The 18,370-nt window shown below is 40.0% G+C and overlaps 1 protein-coding gene across 1 annotated transcript; it reads left to right on the forward strand.

Moving 5' to 3' along the window:
* The first annotated feature begins 451 nt into the window (after positions 1-451).
* Positions 452-16,717, forward strand: LOC114911919 (butyrophilin subfamily 1 member A1-like). Its single transcript, XM_029256432.1, has 9 exons — positions 452-757; positions 4,760-4,856; positions 7,177-7,251; positions 7,333-7,683; positions 7,869-8,150; positions 8,534-8,598; positions 13,054-13,064; positions 14,869-14,993; positions 15,555-16,717. Exons 2-9 carry the CDS (start codon positions 4,844-4,846, stop codon positions 16,097-16,099), a joined length of 1,467 nt encoding a protein of 488 aa, XP_029112265.1. The 5' UTR covers positions 452-757; positions 4,760-4,843; the 3' UTR covers positions 16,100-16,717.
* Positions 16,718-18,370: the final 1,653 nt, after the last annotated feature.

The following is an 18,370-nucleotide window of genomic DNA, read 5'->3' on the forward strand; positions in this document are numbered from 1 at the left end:
GTTTGGATTAGATTTTGATCCTTACTCAGTGTGTAAGGTGTGTGTATAAAAGCAATAAAATGGACAAAAAAGTGGAATTTAAACAAAATGTAATGACATGATGACAAACAGAGAATGTGAGACACAGGACTTGGTCAAGACTGAAGTTCTTTCTCTTCCAGCTCCAGGAGACATGAGCTCTGGGTTCTGCTGCTGCTCCTCACTGTAAATCCGTGTCCTCATCATTGACAAATGACTCTTTTCTACAATAAATCATAATTCCAACAAACTCCTCATCGGATTCAGTAATAAAGTCAATGATCAACTTCCCTTTGTTGTCTCTTTTTCTCACAATCGTAACACAGTTTTTTTCCCCCAAGTCCCGCAATATTATCTTTTCAGTACATTAATATTTATTATAGGAACTGCAGTCACACATCAAAGCTCGTTACTTTTCAGCCTTCTCTCATATTTCACTTATATTTGGCAATATTTCAATATATTACTTAACAGCTCGCTCTTCTGTTCCTCAGCATTTTACAAACGAAAGTAAAACTTATGGAAAAGCGGAATACCGAGTGACGCGAACAGGTTATGTTTCTCTGTAAAATAAACCGCTATTTCATTAATTACATTAATACATAAAATTTATATTCCCTTAATATTGCCATTAATAACTGTAGACAAATTTTAACAAATCTTAGATTTTATACTTCGAATCAATTTTTTTCTACTGCGAAGTCGAATGTACCACAGTACAGAGGTGGAGTAAAACACGGTAAGGAGGGCGGCTGTGGGTGTGGATCGCGGACATGAAACAACGGTAGTGTCCATAAAAAACAGTGTTTGTTAACACTTTATGTTATATATTTCTGGGAGTTTCGGAGTGAAAACAGGTCGTTTGAAATAGTTTTATTGTAACGACCCGCGTTACTGCTGCTTGAGCGGGAAATCATGCGCTTATTGTAAATAGTTACATGGGAAAAATGTGGAACGTAAGTGTGCAAACACTGCGGGCACTTTTTCTGGGGGAAATGATGGGGTGACCGTGTTTGCAACCGCGTTCAGAGGCTGGATTGAGGAGCAGGAATCTGGATGAAATGACGTCCTTAACCGAGTGTGTTATTTCGCTGTGTGCCGCTATTCATAAAGCGTTCGCGATAAACACTCCGCGTGTGCGTCCCTCTTCTTCGCCTCTGTCGTAAAAAGACGTTTAATAAAGCCAAATCGGAATCCAAAAGCAAAGTCGAGGGACAGGCGTGGCGTGGGTCAGGCGATTAGCAAACGTAGTACAGAGGGCTAGTAGACAAAGAACGAGGTCAGGAACATACAGGCAAAGTCGATGTCAGAAGAGGTTCACAGTGGCACGGCTCGGGGAAACACACACACATATTATTTCCTGAACCGCTTGTCCCATATGGGGTCGCGGGGAACCGGAGCCTAACCCGGAAACTCAGGACGTAGGGCCGGAGGGGATACACCCATGAGGGGACGCCAGTCCGCCACAGGGCACCCCAGGCGGGACTCGAGCCCCAGACCCACCAGAGAGAAGAGGACCCGGGCCAACCCACTGCGCGCGCGCGCCCCCCGAGGGGAAACAAAGAAGGCGAAACAAGGTTCCGTATCTAGGCTTCCTCGGCGTCCCTCTTTATTGCTGTTCCTATTAGGAAACAGCAGTGTAATGATGACGTATTATTGTGGAGACCGAGGGGTTGCCTGCCCCCCTCCCCGGTTCCCTCTTTCTCCCGCGCGTGCGTAGGCTAATATACTTGGCCGTGTACACATTTTGTGCCCCGCACGTTTTGCAGTTTAATGTTGTTTATTTTATCGTGAAGACAGCTGTGTGAAGTATAAGTCACCCATAGTTGCCTACAAGATATTAAACGAAGAGCTTCCATTTTTTCAGTGTCCGTCTGGGTTTACTTTATACACCTTTTATTGGAATACACGTGAGGATCTGGACTAACTCATTACTGCAGGTGTCGCCGATGTGCCGGCTGCGGGGGACGTGACAGCCCCACTAAACCCACGACGCTGCGCGCCGCTTTATTATTGTGGATAAAACAGGGTTAAGTGTTCGGCCAACAATGAATGAAACCTCGCGCTTCTCTCGGCAACCGAACGGTTCGCTTCGTTCTCCCTTGAGGAAACGGGGTTCTCGGACCGGTACGCAGGGACGAACCGGCCATATGGACTTTCTGGAGAAGTCCAGAACGGCCGTCGGCCTGGCTGGTTCGTCATCAAAGAAGAAGTGTCAGATTAAGTGACGCTGACAGCCGACAAAAGGGGGCGCTAATGCAATCTTTTTTTTTTGCTTATAATAAACCGAAACTGACGTAAAGGGAGAGTGCGCTCATGACGGCAAGCAAAAATAACATAAAGGCGGTTGGGAGAAGCTAAAAGGAGGGGGAAAAAAAAGCGAAGTCCTGAGAGACGGACTTTACAAAATGCAAAAAAATAAGAAAGATGTTTGGCAATAGTGTTGCCAGCAGCAGTGCAACTCACTGCAACAGGCAGCAGCATCCCTGACGAGGGAGAGACAGCAGCACAGCAGTTGCTCCTGAGCCAATGGTTCTGGTGAGTCGCCTGTCAGGACAGTTACATCAAGTTACCTTTGGCTTTGCCCGCCTCTCTCACTATAGAGCGTTATGTAGGGTCTGGGGTTCGAGTCCCGCTTGGGGTGCCTTGCGACGGACTGGCGTCCCGTCCTGGGTGTGTCCCCTTCCCCCTCCGGCCTTACGCCCTGAGTTGCCGGGTAGGCTCCGGTTCCCCGTGACCCCGTATGGGACAAGCGGTTCTGAAAATGTGTGTGTGTGTGTGTGTGTGTGTGTGTGTGTGAACAGCACTACTATAGTAAAATCCCAGGACATCCTTACTCCGAACGTTCACTGCTATTTATCACTCCGCATTGTCTGACGTGAATATTCCATGATTCATTGATTGATTCATAACGACTCGAGACAGCAGCGATTCTACAACCGTCGGGTAACATTGCTACTGAGTTAGAAAATAAATAAAGTAGCCTAACTAAGGTGATTGCTCCGATTAACATGAAACATGATAATGAGCGAGTTTGCAAATAATTTGTGCACACATGGTCACTCTCACTCAGCTTGGCTGCAGCATGACAGACAGAGTAGACGTCAAAACGATATTATTTTGATCGTGGCATACAGGCTAACCCAGCCAATATCCAAATTCACACCCATTCATCCCGTTTTAAATTGCCCACGAACTGGTCACGAACTCACATGAAAACAAACAGAATTTAACAGTTCTAACGGTGCTACGTGTCAGTTTGCACAATCAGGTGTTCTCACGTTATCTACAGCTGAAATTATAGCAAAACATAGGCTATAATAATTCTCCCCAAGATTGAGATAACATCACCCAGACAACCATTTTGTTTGAAAATAAACCTAAAATAATGTTTGCTTTCCATAACATTCAAAGTGTTATAAGAATATATAAGTAATCTAAAAGTAATTTAGGATTGGTTTAATATTAAGTGACAGATGTTATACTGAGACTTATCTGAAATCAACTTATGTGTATTCATTTGCTTATTCAGGGACACACAGACAGGCAGACATATGAATACTCAAATTGTAGAATAGTTCTGTTGCTTCAGGTTTCTAGATTCTAGGTTTATGTTTATCATATGTCATATACATTTTTGCATTCTGCTCTTTTTATGTAGATTTCAAGTATTTTAGTTCATACAATAATAAATTTATTTCGGTCACCGTGGGTTTTGTGATGTTATTTGCCATAAATGCCATACATCGACTGCTGTAATATCGTGGCGCGCAGCGCCGTGGATTTGGATGGGGCGAAGAAGGACGCGGAGACAGCGTTCATAACGAACGGTTTATTTGAACACCAACACAAAGGGAACAATGCTCTCGGTCCGAGGACCCCTTTTCCTCCAAGACCTGCGCTTACAGCCAGCCTGCCTTAGCACCCCTAAGTTCTCCTCCACACACCGGGAGACACGGTCACCCCACCATTTTCCCCCTAAGTGCCCCCAGTGGTTACACACGTTTAACATTATTTCCCATAATGCAACTATTTACATTTAAACAGTAACGCGGGTCGTTACAATATTGTGAGATAGTAGCGGCTGTTTGTAGTTGTGGTGTTGCCTATTTGGGGGGAAATCCAGGGCCGTTTTTTACTCCCAGTCCATCCCTGACCGGCAGCATCATGTCCCTGTGTGCTGGTGTTCAATTGAACGTTAGAAATGAGCGCTACCTGTACTGTGTGTCCTTCTTCACCCCATCCAAACCCCGCGCTGCGTCCAACAATATTATGAGAAGTCATGTAATAACTACGTACAGTTTAAGTTGGTATAAATCAGATTTAACTACATGCACTTATATGTAAAAATCATTATTTACTTATGCAATGGAGCTATAGTTTAAGTGTGAATTGGGGGTGACACAGCCTGAAATCTAAAAGTCACTTGCGAACATTTTTCAATGAAAACAATCTGCCATAAAACGCAACAGTACATGTAATAATAAACATTTCATGGAAAATACATTGTAACGTGTCATAAATAAGTGCAGAAGAAAACACCATACAGTTCTGTGCTTTATAGTAACACACTGCTGCTTTTTCACTCTTGTACACTTTCTGTCACTGTGATCCTGAGCTGATTCATATAGTTCACTGACTCCATGTGGTCAGAAGTGCTGTAAGACCAATTTGTCTAACAGAAATAAGATAAAATATGCATTTATTCATACTGCAGACTCTCCTGTCGTTCTCTTTATAGTGAGTTCATGATCTCCAGTGAATGATCATTGCCTGGTATTTCACTGTCACTCTGAGACACATCCAGTTCTGCAGGTGACCTGGAATGACAGGATCAGGTAAGAACACCTGTGAGAACCGCAGAGCACCAGGCTGGTAAAGCACTGTGGAGTTCAGAGTAAAACATCTTTACCACAGTAAAGAGTATTTGCTGTAAAGTGACCGGGTCAGATTACTTGATATGAGACCTCAGTCCCTCAGACAACCAAGCAGTCAAGGCCATATCTTTTGTTTGTACAGTGGGTGCCTGACTTACAAACTTTTGAGTTACAAACTTTAACCCATGCAGTTTTGTTGGAAGTATTTATTTTTTTTCATGACGAGAGCATGATTACCAGTTTGAACTGCACGCCAAAGCTTCACGCAACACGATCACAGACAGCCACTGAGAGCAGTAACCGTAAGCATCTTATGTTGATGAGTCTTATGAGGGCAAGGGTCAAAGAAAAGGAGAACCCTAACCCTAACACTACAAGGAAGGGCAAGGAGTCTCCATGTTGGTGGACCTCCTTCTTTCAATGTTTTCATGAGGTGCAGGTGTGTGGCTTATACTTGCAATTGACAAAAATAACCCCCACCCCCGTCGTCATCTGGGGTACTGTCCCCAGAGGTTGTGACAGCTGCAGAGTACCTGGTATATCATGAAGCAGCAGTAAAGGTGCTGATACCATTCAGCAACACCTACCCGTGTGAAGCTGGGTTTTCAGCCGTGACAGCGCTCAGAACTAAAGACAGAACCACACCGACTCTTGAGGATGACTGACGTGTTGCCTTGTCTAAAATTTCTCCATGCATTGAGCACATTATTCACAAGCAACAGCAACAATCCTCACACTGACTGAGTGGCTTCTCTAAGTTATGAAAAATCTCTGCAGTCCCTTATTCTGTTGTTTACTTTTTTGTTATTTTGCCAGAAATAACATTTCTTTTTATGTCTCTTTTAAAAATAATGGTTAAGTGGAGTGAGTAGCTTTTGTTATTATGAATAATGTTTTCATTGACAAATTCTATATATTGGAAATTACTAGTTATTATTATTTATCGCTAAAAAAATTCCTACCCCTATTATTATTGAGCAATTTAGGGACTAGTAGAAATAACTTTTAAAAATAAACATACAGGCTGTTTTTGAAACACATGTTAGTTTTGTTTTATGCTGAGAAAAAATTCAGGCAATGTGACAACAGTACCAACTAATATGTTTTTGTTAATAAAACTAAGTTTGACAACAAGAACCTTTGTTAAGATTGAGGCAAAAGCTCAAGAGAGTAAATATCATGACCTGTGTAGGAAGACCCTCAGATGTTATTGTTGGCACTGAGATCCTTGGAGGAATAAAGCTTGAGAACAACTGCTGTACTTTGTGACACTTTTTTTGTAAAGCAGCTTATGTTTATTTACTGATCTCTACAGAGGGTTTCTTTCTGGACTCATTCAGAATGCAACTCAAAACTCAACAATTTTCAGATCAGAGTTCCCAACCCTAATTGTACACTGTGCAGTACTATGTGTACCATGGTACAGTGTACCAGTTATGAAGGTAGTGTTGATAGTTCTGTCCTCCTCTTCCTAAAGATTTTTCAGACTTCAAATAAAAGTCATTTAGTTCAAACTCACTGAGTCAGAAACGCCACTATGTATAATCGTACATTCTTTGTGGAAATGACACTGATCATTTTCAGCAGGGTTTTTAAATGAACGGATGTAATGATTTCTTTACTATAATTTTTTTGTTCCATTCAGACATCAGTGATGTGAACAGGATCCTGCTCAACCTGTATTAAATTACGAGCTGAGTGAGAAAATAGCAGTAATTTGGTTCTTTTATTCTGTAGTTCATTAGCCTGATCATATTTCAGTAGCTGAAAAAGTTTTATTTTCACAAAATTAACCAGCAAAAGTGTTCTTTTACTGTAGTTTTTTTTTCCATTTGAATTTTTACACTTGTCTTGACAGATTTGTTGTGCTTTGACACCTGAAAGTAAAATCTCTTTGTGTCACTGATTCCTGTGTCTGGTGTTTCAGTGTCACTCTGACATACATGTCAGATGCTGTGTGGCCTGCAAAACAAAATATCTGAAGAATAATGAAAGAAATAGACTAGAAAACCTGGGACTATTATAAGAGCAGAATGGGAGAACACTGAGCCTCACTGTAAAACAGCTTCACAAAGTATAACAGTTACTACAGTAAATCAGTCTGCTCAGTATTGGTAATTTTTTGTACTAGTACATTGAGTCCTTCAGTTAATCAATAGATTTTTTAAACTGATTTACTTAATCTATTGTCAGATCCTGTATGACTGTATAACTGTTCATTTTAAATTGATGGCGTGTATATACTCTCCTAACTGCTGGTTTCTGTACACGTTTCTCCCAGTGATGAAGATCAGTTGGTCTGAGTGTCTCTGTTTGATCCTCCTGCTTCTCCAACAGACCACTGTCTCCACGTTGGGTACATATTTCCCTGAGATAAGAATTTCAATCATACTGTGTGTCAACTGAATCAATTCTCAGTGTGTGTTGTTCTTCACAGAGAGCTTTGAGGTTCTTGGTCCAGCTGATCCTGTAGTTGCTGTAGCTGGTGAAGATGTTGTTCTGCCCTGTTACCTCAAACCCAACATCAGTGCTGTGGACCTGAGTGTCGAGTGGTTCAGGGTTCAGACCAAAGACCCACTTGTACATCTTTACCGGGATCATGAGGACAGAAATGAGAAGCAGATCCCATCTTACAGGAGAAGGACATCACTGTTCCCTGAGGAACTGAGGAACGGAAACACTTCATTAAAAGTTAAAAATTTGCGAGGATCTGACAATGGAGAGTATAAATGTCTTGTCCAGTCGGGGAAATTTTATGACGATTCTTCCATTGAAGTTCTTATTAAAGGTGAAAATTACAATTTTGTTTGAATTAATGAAATTAATGTTTAATTTGGAGGTGTCATAAGGACTTCTCTAGTAATCTATTTCTAAAGGTGAAAGCTGTTTTACAATGCATCATGTAATTTCAATCAAGTTTCAATGCATTTTAAATACATTTTTCTCTTAGCTACACTATTTCTGTTTCTGTAGCTGTAGGAACCCAACCAGTGATCTCCATCGAGGGATATAAAGAAGGAGGGATCAGTCTGGTGTGTGAATCTAAAGGCTGGTACCCTCAGCCTCAAGTGCTCTGGATGGACAGTGAAGGACACAGTCTCCCTGCTGGACACACAGAGACACACACAGACAGTATGGACCTCTTCATCTTGAGACGACGTGTTATTGTACAGGAGACAGAGATCAACAGGTTCACCTGTCGAGTTCTACAAGAGGACTTAAATGAAATAAAAGAAACAATGACTGAAATCCCTGGTGAGTTACACATATTTAGTATAAATAAGGGGGGTGTAGTGGTGCGATGGTGTGGTGGATTCAGCTGGTGCCTGCTGTATAGCAGGTATAAACAGCTCGATGGAGGCACAGCATAGCACGTTTAAATTACTGTGAATAATGAACAGGTTCTAGTATCACAACTTTTTTGTATCGTCCCGATTTGTGCCTCGATCCATCTGTATTAAAGTGTTTCCACACTGTTTGTAGTTTTCTGAAGACTAAAACTGAGGTACTTATTTACTGGTTTCTTCTGGTTAAATTAAACATTGGGACTTTAGGTTCTGTGGCTATTTTATTTTTTAATTAGTGAAAGATGTAAATCTGTAATCATTATGTGAAATGAATTATTTGTTGTATTCCAGGTGAGATGTTTCATCGTGCCCATCCCTGGAAGGTGACCTTTGCTGTGATCTTCAGTCTGGCTGCTGTTTGTATTATTGGATGCACAATTTTGATTCACCGTTTTGTAAAACTGCGGCGAAAGAGAGGTATTTTAGCAAGTTACTGTTCACATTTATGGTTTTATTCATGTTAAAAAAAAGTTAAAAAACATAGTTGAAAAGCAGTATTATGTGAAAGTGATTTTATATCATAGCCCACAGCACTAATTTGAATTTCGTCCCACTGTATGTCCACACATGTAGTGGAATGACAATAAAGCTCAACTTGACTTGACTAATTATATGGTATGAGTTATATTCACTAGTTAGAGTCACTTGTTTTGGGTTATTTATTATTAGCAACTATAACATTCAATATCATATCCAAAGAATATTTAAACATTTTTTCAACCATGAGTTTTAAGCTCAATCTGAATAAAAAATTCAGTGTTTAAAATGTAGTTGCACAGTAACTGGTTGCTGAATTTCACTTTTTCAGGTATTTACAATATTCACTTGAAGTTTAAATGACTGATCACTTGCCACCACAGCTGAAGGATGAGATAATATGATAAAATCTTAAAAATCACATGCAAATACTTATATGCAGTGTTTGACTGTAATGTTTCATGAGACTGATTTCATGACATAATTTCATTTATTTCTCTTCACACTGACTAATTACAATATTTACTCTTTTATCCACAGCTCAGATCAAAGAACAGTATGGTAAGTAACACAGTTGTATGAAAGTGATGTATGAAAATGTTGCAATTTCATTTCTTTAGCATATTTGACTGACAGAATTACAGTGTATAACGTGGTACCACAGTCAGATGACCAGTAAAAATGACCGTGTTGAAGTCAGTGTTGGACGCAGGTTAATTCAGCAGCAGTTTCCTTCTTTGTCAGGATTTTCACATTTGCAAAAAAAACTAATTTATCGATTTTCTCTCAAGGTCATTTTATATTCTGCACAATATTTTCTGCATCACTGATGATCCTTTTTCCATAGTGAGAATCTGAAGATTTTACAGCTTGTAAAGTGATTTTGATAACTAAATCCAGTTGCTGAGCAAGTAACTGTAGTGTTTTCACTGCTGAATCATAAACTTTTTGTTCCTACTGGTCTGAAAGATCAATAATAACATCTTAAAACATTAACTGCACATAAAATATTCAATAACAACTTTGATTGAATGACATATTTTCCTGCAACGATATTTTGCTGTAATTATCAGAAAACAATAGTGAGTTGGATATATGCTTAAGTCAACATCTGTATGAAGATGGGAATTTCCTTCTGACATCAACTATTACAGACTCTGTTACAGAAAATATTTACTTCTCTAGTTCTGTTCTATTACTGTTTCAGATTCCTTCCAGTAAAGGAATCAAACTACAGAATTGTTGTTTAGTTAAATTCAGCAAAATTTTGTCACCATAGCAAGAGCTTGAAATTTTAACTGCAGGTTATTATTAAGTTTCAGTTTAGGGTTATTGTCATGTAATTATACACAGAAGCACATCACACACAATGTTTTACTTGCACAGTTTCAGAGAATATATGCAGAAAAACACTTTAGACATTTAACATTCACTGTGTCCCTTACAGAGGGGCACGATGGCACAGCGGGTGTGGCTGGGTCCTGCCCTCTGGCGGGTCTGGGGTTTCAGTCCTGCATGTGGTGGACTGGTGTCCTGTCCTGGGTGTGCCCCCTCCAACCCTGTGCCCTGTGTTGCTGAGTTAGGCTCTGGCTTGCTGTGACCCTGCTTGGGGCAAGCAGCCTTAGCAACTGTGTGTGTGTGTGTGTGTGTGTGTGTGTGTCACTTGCTATGATTTTTACACCTGTGTCTCACAGACCAGTTCACAGTAATGGTTGTGGCCTTTGGTCCCAAATAGGTTGGACGTCCCTGGTTTATGTATTTTTGATGCTTCCACATTCCAGAGATGTGTGTTTTAGGTGAACTGCTGACTATAAACTGACCCTAGTTTTTACTGTACTTTTTGTGCTCATCAGATGCAGGTTGTAAAAACATGATTTTTTTATCAGAGGCTAATGAACACCTGCAAAAATTTATATTTGTTCATTTTTATCCCCTCCTGGGGTCTTGCAAAGCAGCACGGCTTCATGGGACCACAGGGAAGATTCCTGGCAAGAACAGGAGCTGCGTTCTATTCAGTATTTGAGCACAAAGTACAGCAGTCAGTAGTTCTATGTGGGAGTGAACGAGTGCGGACCTGGTCCTGAACAACAGTCTTGGTCTTATTACGAGGTTTCTTTCTCATGATCCTGTTTGCCAGAGTTCCCCTTCTACTCACACACACTCACTCACACACACACACACACACTGTCTGAAACTGCTTGTCTCGAGGGGGGTCGCGGTGAGCCAGAGCCTAACCCAGCAAAGCAGTGTGTGAGGCTGGAGGGGGAGGGGACACACCCAGGACAGGATGCCAGTCCATCAAAAGGCACCCTAAACAGGACTCAAACCTCAGACCCACCAGAGAGAAGGACCCGGCCAAACCTACTGCGCCACCACGCCCCCCTCCCATTGTGCAGTGTTATATAAATCATAATGATATATAAAAAGTTAACATGCATTAATGCTACGGTTCTATGTTGTGCTTTTACTTTGTTTTTTTTCCTCTAATATCACACTGTTTCAACACTGGAAAGTGTTGCTTTATAGATCAGCTAATGATCCTGTTTGCTGAAATTTCCCTTGTACTGTATTATATAAATCATAATGATATATTAACAGTTAATATGCATTAATGTTAGTTTGCTAGGTTGTGTAATACGATTTTTTCTTTTTTTTACTAATATCACACAGTTTTTGTGTGAAAGTGTTTCTGTTGAAACTCTTTATAGATCAGCTCAAAGTGTGATTTGATGTTAGAGACATTACATTAAAGTCATCTTGGACAAAGAGATCAGCTAAATATGAAATAATTCACACCACTGTAGTGTCAAAATATATAATTACTGTATAGAATGGCAGAGAAATATAAATATACTGAGACAGTAATAGAAAATCTTTGGATTTAAGAAAAAACTGTTCAGTTTATATTTATGATGCAACAGGTGATCAACAGGGTTCATGAACATAAATACTACAATAAATTATATTGCTGGCATGAGCAAAAGACACTTAGAAGCAAGTTTTGTACAATGAAAAATCTGATATATTAAAATCTTTTGCTCCCAGTGTTTCAGACATAGTTAAAGTGTAAGAAGATATTATGATAAAATGTAAATGTATGTGCAGTGTGTGACTGTACTGTTTCGTGACACTAACTTCATTGCATAATTTCATTAATCTTACAAACGCCATTTCCAGAAAGGCTGGGACACTGTCTAAAAATGCAACAAAAACTAAAAATTGTAATTTGTTCAATTACTTAAACTTTTATTTAACTGATAAAAGTACAAAGAATAGATTTTCAGTGTTTTCACTGATGAACTTAATTCTGTTTGTTAAATATAAACAAATTTAGAAACTGATGCCTGCAACACACTCAAAAAAATTTGGGCTGGTTGGGTGTCGGTTTGAATCCAGCTCAGTCTGTGTGGAGTGTTTATGTTTTCCCATTTCTGTGTTGGATTCTTCCCTCAGTCTGATAGTGTGCAATTCAGTTGAATTGATGAGTCTATAATTGTGTGTGTGTGTGTGTGTGTGTGTGTGTGTGTGTGTGTGTGTGAGAGAGTGAGAGAGTGAGTGTGTGTTTGTAGTTCCAGGAAAGGCGCTTAATGAAAGTTAGTGAGTGAACAGATAGATGGATGATCACACAGTTCTTGTTCAGTGAAATACAGGTGGTTCTGGACTTATGAAAAGGTTTTGTTCTGATGACCCTGTTGTTACCTGAAAATCCTCTTGTTCTATATTGTATAAACCATAAGGATATGTGAGCAGTTAATATATAAATGTTACATTGCGCAACAGGGCTTTGCTATGTTTTTTTACTAATATCACACATGTCATGTTATAATAACAGTAATATTACAATAATAATTGCTGCTAAAAATGAACACTGACTGAGCCCCAAACAATAACAACTATTGGTGTTTGAGATTTGAAAATAATATAATAAGGAGGGATGGCTGTAAGTTACATGTGTTGTAACTCAAGAATTACCTGTAAGGTGATGGAATTGTACGCAACAGGGGGTGTAGTGGTCAACAACACAAACCTGTAAATTCATGAAGTTAAGAGTTCAAGTGTCAGAAAGGTCTTTTACTGCAGTAACTGTAAGAAAGTTACTTCACCTGACAAAGTCCAGTAAAATACCCCAATGTATACATGCCTAAAAATAGTCTTAACATCAGGTGAGATAAAACCATTTTAATGAAGATGGGAGGCAGATAATAGTTTTTTAGGTTATATGCTTTATTATATCTATAAATGAATTTATACAAGAAATGAGATGAGCTCCTGTACAACATCTTGGTGATTGTTTCCTCTGTCTCTGTTTAAACTGACACATCTGTTCTCTACAGATCAGCTTGAAGTGCGATTAATGTAGTGTCTCTAACACTGTAGGTCGTCTTGGACAAAGACATCAGCTAAATATAAAAAAATACACCATTATATTATGTCAAAGCACGGAGGTGTGGTGGTGCAGTGGGTTTGGCTTGTGCCTGTTCTCCGGTGAGTCTGGAGTTTGAGTCTCGCTTGGGGTGCCTTGCATCCCATCCTAGGTGTGTCCCCTCCCCCTCCAGCCTTATGCCTTATGTTGCTGGGTTAGGCTCCGGTTCTCTGTGACCCCGCTCGGGACAAGCAGTTTCAGACTCTGTGTGTGTGTGTGTGTGTGTGTGTGTGTATTTTCCGCTAACTGATCTGCTTGACTGTGAGAAAATATTCCACATGGTGCCATATCTAACCTATCTGGTTTCCCATATCAAGAGCTTCCTATGCATAATTAACAGATTACCCTCATCATCCCACATTCAGAACGTCTGTTAACATACAACATAGATTTTCCTAGGATTTGGACTTGTATAATTTTCACAAAATACTCCCAAGAAGGTGAAGTCATCGGAGAATTGTTTCCGGGACACGATTGTGGGAAAGTTGGATGAAAGTGAAAATACAAACACACACACATATTGACTGAAACAGTGACCGTGCTTAGGACAAGTGGTTTCAGTCAATGTGTGTGTGTGTATTGTGTCAAAACATGAACCTACTGTAGAATGACACAAAAATACAAATATTCTGATATAGTAAATGTGCATAAATGGCAAAAAGGAGGAAACAGAATGAGACTCATTTATTCACAAGTGAGAGAATGAAAGAGAGTCAGCAGATCCACTGAACTACATCTGTGATTTTTTTCAAGTCCATCTTTTATTTACACGGATGTTCTTCTGTCTACAGAACTGATCACCAGAGAACTGAGTAAGTAAGAGGACCTTTGTTTCTGTTTGTGCCTTTGAGTGCGTGTGTGCTTGTGTGCTTGTGTGTGTTTATGTAAATATGAAACTATAACAGCAAAACACACCTTTCAAAAGCACAATTGTCTGGGTATGGAAACAATATATAAAAAAAAAAAAGTCAGAAATATGGAAAAAAGATGCAAAAATAATTGATTCCTTTTAATTTGTGTTGGAGATGAGGAAGGAGCTTTTCAGAGTCATAAGCTGAACAATAAATATGACAGTAATAGTAAATGGTTCCTGTTTGTATATTTTATCAGTCCATGAAATGGGCGTAAATAAATAAATGTAAACATAAATGTAATGTCACAATTAATAATGGAAAAGTAAAAATACCACTACAATAGGACTTTTGAGTTTATGAGTAAAACAAGGTAACAGTACATGTAGTGAGAAAGAAATGTATCACCACCTCCTGTACAGCTGTAGTTACTGTTAGTAGAACAGAGATGGTACTACTGTACCTGCAGAAACTGAAGAGCATCACATACTGTCCATACTGTATTTTACTGTGTTTGTACTTTAACAAAAGAAGGAGTCACAAAAAGTCCGTAATATGGACGTTTATGGAGTCCATCCTGATTAAAGTGACTGAAAGGTTTGTTTCTGTCAGAATCAGAGCCCAAGAACTATAAACTGTACCTGTAAATTAAACTGATTTTGTATTTTTTTATATTTTAGTGTCTGTTAAAAAAAATAATTTTTCAAAAGTTATATAAAATGAATGATTTCAATGGACTCGTACTTTTCCTAGTTGTATTTTCCATGTTCAGCTGTAGTAAACATGTTTGTGAGAGCTGGTAAGTAGAGTGGAGCTGAATTCATCCCACAGAAGTGAGTTTGGTTCTTCTTATACTCTATGCAACACTGTATGAGACTCTGTCCTGTAAGAATTGACACGAAAGACACAGATAAGTCCAGACTGACTGCAGTATCTGATTCCATGTGTCTCATTTTTATTTCTCTCTCTACAGAACTTCTGAAGGCACAAAGATACGCAGGTGAGTTTCTTCTGCTTCTTCTCCCCATTGCGGCTCTTCTCTTATTTTAAGGACACAAAGCCATAAATGTGACTCCACAACCTTTGCATCTTGGACCAATTTATTTATACAGCATTTGAAGGAGAAACAGGTGGGTTGAGAGCAGTTCGGTGTGACCAGAGCAGATTATATAATTATCATAATAATCATTTTTTACTTCATTTTTGACATAATTTAACTCATTTTATTGTGTTCGGTAATATTAAGTCAAAACAACTTTTGAAACATAAATGCTCTAAACACTCTTTTCTCAAAGGTATACATATTAATTATTCCAATTTCTTACAAAACATCTGTTATCAAAAATAATATTAATGAATTCACTCATTCTCGCTAACGGCTTGTTCTGGTCGCCAGCACACACACACACACACACACACACACACACACACACACACACACACACACACACAGCGCCCTCTGTTGCCCTTGTTTTGTAATATATAATAACGTTTAAAAAGTGGTTTTTTTTTTGGTCACATTTCGAAATATAATAATTGAGCACCTCTCTGTCCTCCGCAGTTGATGTGACTCTGGACCCTGATACAGCACATCCTAAACTTGTCCTGTCTGAGGACAGGAAACAAGTGAGATATGGAGACACATGGCAGGATCTTCCTGACAACCCAGAGAGGTTTAAACGCCGGATAGGTGTCCTGGGAAAAGAGGGTTTTTCTTCAGGGAAACATTACTGGGAGGTGCAGGTTGGGGACAAGACTGACTGGACTTTAGGAGTGGTCAGGGAGTCCATCAACAGGAAAGGAGATTTTGAACTAAATCCTAGTGGTGGTCTCTGGGCTCTCAGACTGGGGAGTGGGAAGTACAGGGCTCTCACTGACCCTCGTGTGTCCCTCCACCTGAGTGTGAAGCCCCAGAAGGTGGGGATGTATGTGGACTATGAGGAGGGTCAGGTCTCCTTTTACAGTGTGCAGACCAGATCTCATATCTACACTTTCACTGGATATAAATTCACAGAGAAACTCTATCCCTACTTCAGCCCAGGATTCTGGTATCGCAGTGAGAATTTAGCCCCACTGATAATATCTCCTGTGAGTCACACAGACTAAAGAAACTGATTTTAGCTTTAATGTTCAGGTCATGGTGTTATATTCTGATTTAATTCCCATTCGGGGTTTGTAATATCTCCATCGAAACATGCCTTTTGTTTTGTACACATTGCGTTGCTTTTAAATAAATATTGTTTAACAGCAGCTATGTTTTAAAGTTCCAACATGTGGAAATAAAGAGAATCACGTCATGCAAAATTCAGTAATTTCCAAATATGAACATTAACAAGCCTGTTCAATATATTTGCATGTTCACGTTGTATCCGAATCGACGATTCCTGATCACTTTACTATTGTCTTCCTTGATCCTTCTCATGAAAGTAGTCTTTTTTTGTAAAACTAAAACAATAAGCAACACTAATTACTAAACGTTAATTACATATCTTTAAATACAAATATCCATAAATACACCTAAATAATGTCTACACTATTAACATAACGTAAACATTACATTCACGCTGCTATAATTTACTAAAAACTTAACGCAACTTACAAGCGATACTTTCCGAGGCACAAACAAGGAGGAAACAGACTGCAGCCTCCAGCCGACCGCATGACACACATCGACTGAGGACACTTCCTGATTCTTAAACAATAGCTATACTTGTGTCACGTGGCCTATCCATCCAATAACGTAACACTAAGAAAAAACGTGAAGAATAACGTTATTCTCCAAAATGACCACTAGGTGGCAGAAACCCAAAACAAATCTAGAAATATCTCACAGAACAGTACAATATATATATATATATATATATATATATATATACTATATTCTATTGGATATATACTGAGTAAAACTAATGGAAATTACCATAATTCAAAGAAAAATGTTCCACTTTTATTATGCTTGCTGTGGGAGACAGTAAAAAGGGCAACAAAATACAGTCGCTGTCCCGGGAGACAGTTCCACTCCAGGCCACACGGTGGCGCCAAACAACACAGACTGTTAGTGAAACTATGTTTTTGTGGTTTCCTGTAAAATCCGCCGAGGAAGAAACAGGAAGTTGAGACCGCGCTCGCGCACAGAAAGTGTGTTTCATAATATTGTAAAACCCTTTTTGCACCATTTTCCACTTCGTGTGCAGCCTCCTAGTAACATTTAGTTAGTTGGAGACCCGAGGAGGATTATTTCTGTGTCCTGTAGCGGGAGTGGGCGTGACTCCGTTTAGTCGCGTCTGGTTGGTTGTTTGTTTTGTCGCCATTCACTGTAATCATTGTTGGTGTAGTTTCGATTAGGAATCTCCGCCCCGATTTCTTAAATTGCGTTGAAGCCGTCGACCCTGTTCATTGTGCCTTATTTTGCGGTAAAGGCGCGTCGTTGCTGTTCGTGGTGTTTCTGGTAATTGTAGTTGTTTGCTACCTCTTTTCCCGTCGCGCATTCGTGTCGTGTAGCTGTGCAAGTTGATAGGTATCATAATCGGTTGTTTGTGTAGCGTTGCGTCACACTGTAATTTTGTTTGTTAAGTAGTATTTAGTGGTTTGTTAAGACGACTTTCTCAGGATCATTTCTGTCCCATAGCGGGACTCTGGGCGTGACTCCGTCCGTGAGTTCGATTAATCGCGTCTGGTTGGTTGTTCGTTTTGGTCGCCATTGTTGGTGTAGTTTCGGTTTCGATTAGGAAGTCAGCTGATAGGCAGTAGCCCAGTTTAAATAGCAGCTGGTGACATGTAGCGGCAATGGTTATGGCAGCCTCTTGGTGTGAAGACTTGGGGTGCAAAGACAAGGGAGTCTACCAAAGCAAGGAAGGCCACCGTTACAGTTGTTCTCAAGGGGGGAACGTGCATCCAACATGTCATCCATCAAAGTCTTCTACGCTAAGCGAGCCATGCGATTTCGCCGCTGCCAGAGACTGGGCCCTCTCGCTGCTGCAGCCTGGTTTATCCTCACCTGTCAAACCTTCCATCTTGCTTCACTTTCTCTATGGGACTCTGGAACTGCCAGTCTGCTGTGAGAAAAGCTGACTTCATACCAGCCTGTGCCTCCCATCTCTCACCTCTAACTGAAACCTGGTCACCCCAGACAACTCAGCCACACCTGTAGCGCTTACCATTAACTACTACTCCTCTCACGCTTCTCATTCCTCTGGCAGAGGTGGAGGCACAGGCCTGCTTATCTCTCCCCGGTGGGAATATTCTGTTCTCTCTCTTCACCTGCATGATCTGTCTTCCTTTGAATGGCATGCTGTCTCTATCACTGCCCCTATCACTCTTGTTGTGGTTGTCCTTTGTTGCTCTCTTGGCCACTTCCTGGATGACCTTGACATTTTG

Source organism: Scleropages formosus, chromosome 11 (genome assembly GCF_900964775.1).
Source record: "Scleropages formosus chromosome 11, fSclFor1.1, whole genome shotgun sequence".
Taxonomy (NCBI): domain Eukaryota; kingdom Metazoa; phylum Chordata; class Actinopteri; order Osteoglossiformes; family Osteoglossidae; genus Scleropages; species Scleropages formosus.